Consider the following 6,116-nt stretch of genomic DNA (forward strand, 5'->3'; position numbering starts at 1 on the left):
TCTATAAATAATGAAATAAATTATAAAATTAATAAAACGCAATAATAAACATTTAAAAAAAATGATAAAATCGATTGATAGAAAAATAAAATACTTTTAATTTAATAAATAAATAAATAATTTTTAATTTAAAATATATTACTAATCGAAAAATACATTTAAATAAATAAATCTTTGTAAAAAATTATTATCATATATTTTTTCTTGAATTTATAAAATGCTTGAATATTGTTATACATCTAAAAAATTATTATTTTTATAAATTTGTTATTTTTTTTAAATGTTTTAACAATAATTTTTAGTACAGATCAAAAGTTTTATATTATCTGCATATTTTTATTGTTCTTTATATATAAAAATATATTTCTGTATATAAAAATATATTTAATATATATTCAATAATATATTCAAAAATATTTAACAATATTTTTTTAGAATTAATATAAGATATAGTTATTTTAAAAAATTTTCGAATATATAATTTTGATTTTTATGTTTTACATCTAAAATAAATATATACAAGATAATAAAAATATATGTTATATGAATATATATTTAAATATATATTAACATAAAAGAATAGGAATAAAAATAATTAAATTCAGTTATATAATTTAAGTTCTTAATTTCATTCTTTGATTTAAATAATATTTGTTTTATTTTTAATAAATAATAAGAATTAATTGTTTTCTTTCTATTTATTTGATTATATATAAAATTAATATATAGATATATAATTTATAATATAGACATATATTTTATAATTTTATTTTATATTTTATTTTCATTTTGGCGAATATCTCTTATTTTTCGTATATAAAAAGTTTAATTTGGCAAGTAATAGTTATATGTATATATATATAAATATTTTTATTTTTATATGAAAGTATATTTGATCTCAAAGAACGATTTCACAGACTTTCTCTGGCCCTCTTAAAGAGGTGAAAAGCAACAATAAATAGAATTGTAGAAATTGAAAGTTTATGGTGTTCATGTAGAAAATTATAATCGAAATATAGTTGGAATAGAAAATATTGATTAGATATTGTTTTAAAGAAGATAATTTCACAATTTGTTGTTAATAAATTTAAGATTTTGATAAAATTAAATTATAATTATAAATTTGTAAAAAATTATAATATAATAATTTATTAATTCAAAATTTACTATTTATTTTTATAAAAAAAAACAAATAATTAAATAAAAGATTTTATTGCAATTTCTATTTGAGAATTTTATAAATATTATAAAATTCATGGATATGTAATTAATTAAAATGAAAGTTTTCAATTGTCAATTATTAAATTGTTTAATTAATAATAATAAAATAATCAAATAATCAACTTGATTATGTTAAAATATTTTTTAATTAAATTTAAAAGTCAAAAATTTTTTGAAATTGTCCAATTTTTACTATCTGATTTTCATTATCTAACTGAAAATGAATATCGATCGTTAAATGCTCATTTTGTTTCATTCTTTTATTCTTTTTTTTATTTATTTATTTTATTTAATATATATTTCATTCGATTATATATGTAATCGATGATGTAGAAAACGAATATCATATCGATCGATAATCGATTGACATTATTTTCAATCAATGAAAATCGGATAATAAAAAGATATTTCATTAAAAAATAATAATCATAATCTAATTTATATGAATAAAAATTCAAGGGATAAAAAAATGAAAATACTATAATTTTATGTAAAAATACATAAAAAAAGCTTTATTTCGCCACCGTTTTCTTGCAAAAAGTAACGTATAAAAAAATATTTAATTCTAATCGTCGTCGTCGTCGTCTTGATTATCGTGTTTCTAACATCTGTTAGAATCACCAACATTATCATCATCTTGATCGTCGTCATTATTATCATCATCATTATCATCATCATCATCCTAGCCATCGTGGTAATCCACAAAATTGTGGTCGTCTTTGCGTTATTCTTATTAATCATATAACGCCGAATCGCAAGCAGGAGCTTCGTGTTACTATCGATTGTCCACTCGATTGTTTTATTCCTGCTCGTTGCCGCGGTCGTCCACGTGGGATCACAGTGTGTCGCGTCCAATAGGATCGCTATTGAGCCGTGGCTGAAGCCGTGGCCGAAGCCATGAATGCGTGCATGTCGCGGAGCATAGACATAGGTTCGATTACGGGTAGAGGAGGAGCTGCGGGGGTTCAATGGGCATTTTGAGTGACTAGTAAGGCCCTGAAGCGCCGGGTGTCCCGTAAGATGTGCTGGGTCCGCTTGGTCCGCTGCCGCCATGACCGTCCAGTCCTCCGATGCCTCCACCGGATCCACCACCGATTCCTCCGCCGATTCCTCCACCGATTCCTCCACCGATTCCTCCGCCGATTCCGCCACCAATTCCTCCGCCAATTCCGCCTCCAATTCCACCACCGATTCCACCGCCGATTCCACCACCGCCGCCACCGCCTCCACCACCAGAAGTAACTTCCTTCTGTAATAGAATATTAAATTTTAAATCCAATTTTAAATGGATAGATTTAAATATTATTAAATATTATTGAGATTATATTATAATTAAATATATAGATGAGAAATCTGTGTGTAAATTTATTACGGATAATTTCCTTCTGTAAACAACATCGAATTATGGAGATGTATATTGAATTTGTGGTATAAATTAAAAATATAGATTTGTATATCGAATATTGTTATATTTAAACAATGAGAGAAGAATTCAATAATCATTGTAACGAATATTCTTTTACTATAAAGTATTGAAAATAGACAGAAAATAAAATTGAAAAATATAAAAATAAAATTTTTATATTTATTATGAATTATTTCGTTAAGTTCAAATAAGAATTTAAATTTTATATGATCTTATTATTTTTTATATTTTTTATATTTCAATAGTTAAGAAGAATTTAATTAAAATAAAATAAAAGAATCATTATCACTTTTTTGTTTTTTTATAATATATAGAAGATTTTATTATATTATTTTAAAAATATATCTATATAAATATAAATCTTTTTTTAATGAAATTATAACGGTAATATATAAAAAACATTCAATCAATATATTTTACACGATATATTTTATGATTTTTTTTTAACAATTATTTTTATATCTTTAAAATATATTTGAAAGTTTATTATATTTAGTGAAATATGTATATGTTTTATTTGAGGAATAATACATATACATGTGTATATATGCAAAGAAAATAATTATATATATATATATGATTGCTAAATTACTTTTTATATGTCATTTCATTTCAAAATTTTTAATTTCAATATCGAATGAGAAAATTGTTTACCTGAGTCTTATATTTGATGAAGTATACTTCTGGTTTGCTCGGTTGGGTAGGAGCAATGGTGGGCAAAGTGATTTCTGGCGCTTCTTCTGGCTTTTTAACCAACACGTAAATCAATGTTTTCTGTTCATCTTGTTGAGGAAGAGCAGGAATGACAGGAGCAGTGGGAGTTGGTGGTGTAGGCGCCTTGATGAATATAATCTTGTAATGTTTCTGAGGTGGTGGTGGTGGTGCAATAGGTCTAGCTGGTCTGTCTTCTGGAGCTTCTGGTGGTGGCACATGCACGTAAATGTGTTTTTGAATCAGAGAACCACCTCCGAAGCCACCTCCAACGCCTCCACCAAAACCACCACCGCCACCGCCACCGATGCCCCCTCCAAAGCCACCACCGAAACCTCCACCGAATCCACCACCGAGTCCACTGCCAAGTCCACCGCCTAATCCACTACCCAATCCACCGCCGATTCCACCGCCATGTCCACCTCCAAGTCCACCACCTAATCCACCACCCAATCCTCCACCAATTCCGGTAGTTCCACCTCCTGGTGCTCCATAAGAGGAGCTGGGTTGAGAGTAAGAGTAACCGGCTTCTGGCCGCGCCATTGCTGAAGCGGCGAGCACCACGATCTAGAAAAAATTATTATAGGATAAGAAAGAGAAAAGAAAATATGTGAAAGAGTGAAAAATAATGAGAATTGTGATGTGAAGTGATAGAGCATAATAAAGAAAAATAAGGAATGAAATAGTTAAATAAAACAAAGAATTAATAAAAGAGATTAAAAAAGAAAAATAAAACAAATGAAATAAATATTAGAACAATGAAAGGTAAGAAGAAACTATGAAAAGATAGAAAGAGTAGAGAAGAAAAATAAAAATATTAATAGAATTATAAAATAGAATAAAGGATTGTAAAGAACAGTTAAATAAAAAATTGAAGTCAAGAAGTAATATGAGAAACTAAGTTAGAAAATAAAAATGAATAAAAATAGATATTGAAAAATTATGAATATATTAAAGTAGAATTATATTAATAGTATAGAGAAAACAATAATATCAATAATTTTAGAACATTTGTATATTTTTTCAAAATAATATCCAATATAAATCTGAGATTTTAAATAAACAATTTGTTAATTAAATATAAAACTAATATAAAGCAGATAATTATAAAAAGATATCAAAAAATAAATCCTTTAAATTAGAAAGAAGACAAAAAAAAAATATTCTTGAAGAATACATTTGAAATTAAGGAAATGATATTACGTACAATTGGAAAGTGTTTCTTATTATACTTTCATAATAGAGAGGTATCTTGATACGATTGATTGTATTGATATCAAATCTGTGTCATCTTCTGGGTCATCATCATTCCCACTCTTCTCTACTTTCTCCCGTATCCTCTTCCTTTCTATACTCTCCATAAATTCTCATTTTTCTCTTTTTCTTTCATTTTTTTGATTTTCATGTATATTTACTTTCACAAGAGATAATTGATTATAGTTTATTGTACAATATCAATTTTTTATTAATCTTTTTTCTTTTCGAATAATTTTAATTTATTATAATTATATTAAAATTCGATATAAAATTTAAAATATAAAATTCTTTATTGAAAAATATTTTTCATAACAATTATTATTTGAGATTTATATTTATATTATTTTAAATTTAGATTAATTTTAAATAATTTGATGCTAACTAATAGATATTTTAAATTTGTATTTTTTTATAAACTAATTATATATATAATTTTGTAACAAATATATAAGACATTCAAAAAATATGTAAGATATATAATATAGTCAAAAGATATTCAAATAGAGATATACAAATTTTTAAATTTTGTTTATTAAAAATAATTTTTGCAAATTATGGTTTGTATAATTATTTTTAAAAAACAATTTAAAAATATAAAAAAGAAAAAGAGAAAGAACTTAATATATAAAGTTCTAAGCTTTTTTGTTGATTTATTTATTTTTATATTATTTTTGCAATTTTTAGAATTTTTTATTATATATAAAAGAATTTTTTCATATATAATATATTATATAAAAAAAAACATTTTATATATATAAAAAGAATTCATTTTATATATAAAATTAACAAAACCTACGAGAAAAGATGATATTATGATTATAAGCTAAAATAATAAATAAATTATATTCTTAATATGAATATATATTTTTCATATCCTTATATGTTTTTAAATAAAACATTAACCTAAGTTCCTTCGATATTAACAATATCTTTAAATACTAACTATTACATCAATATTAATATTAAATATCAATATTAAACTTTTTTTTTTGTATTAAATCTTATAAAAAATTATTTTAAAAATTTGAATTACTAAAGAAAGTTTAAGAAAAGAAGGAAATAAAATGGAATATAACGAAAATTCACGGTAATGATAAAAATATCACAAGATATTAATATCATTGGAAAGAATGAACATATTGATAAAGAAGGGTCAATGAGTAAACAAGAAATATTCGACTCACCATGAATGCCCTCATGATAGCTGCTGTTCCTTGGATTTGAGGACTGATGCTCCACGGATGCCACGGACCCTCTTTTATACTAGCTCTGGCCCCACTCGCATCTCGACCCATCACCTATGCTGATGAGACCGTCTGGCGAATCTCTTTCTCTCTTTCCTCTGTCTCCGCGCCACTGTTGCCGATCAAACAGTAAACTTTTTCCCTGGTAAACCACAGAACTTGACTCTATGAGTCCATGTGAATTCTTTTTGAATTTTGAACCTTTAGCTGTTTAAATTCGATTCATTAATGATTGATAAAAATATGATTATAAATTG

General features: G+C 25.0%; 1 protein-coding gene across 1 annotated transcript; it reads right to left on the reverse strand.

Moving 5' to 3' along the window:
- Positions 1-2,206: 2,206 nt before the first annotated feature.
- On the reverse strand, positions 2,207-5,910 carry Grp (glycine-rich cuticle protein). The gene is made up of 3 exons (NM_001142637.1): positions 5,800-5,910; positions 3,302-3,925; positions 2,207-2,470 (listed from the first exon to the last, which is right to left on the reverse strand). Exons 1-3 carry the CDS (start codon positions 5,908-5,910, stop codon positions 2,207-2,209), a joined length of 999 nt encoding a protein of 332 aa, NP_001136109.1.
- Between the last annotated feature and the right edge of the window lie 206 nt (positions 5,911-6,116).

This window comes from Apis mellifera, linkage group LG9 (genome assembly GCF_003254395.2).
Source record: "Apis mellifera strain DH4 linkage group LG9, Amel_HAv3.1, whole genome shotgun sequence".
Taxonomy (NCBI): Eukaryota; Metazoa; Arthropoda; class Insecta; order Hymenoptera; family Apidae; genus Apis; species Apis mellifera.

Excerpts from the sequence above, each read along its gene's own strand:
- Grp (NM_001142637.1), bottom strand. The coding sequence starts at position 5,910 with ATGGGTCGAGATGCGAGTGGGGCCAGAGCTAGTATAAAAGAGGGTCCG. Across the intron at positions 3,926-5,799 it reads CTATCATGAGGGCATTCATG|ATCGTGGTGCTCGCCGCTTC; the intron begins GTGAGTCGAATA and ends AATTTTTTCTAG. Across the intron at positions 2,471-3,301 it reads TCATCAAATATAAGACTCAG|AAGGAAGTTACTTCTGGTGG; the intron begins GTAAACAATTTT and ends ATTCTATTACAG.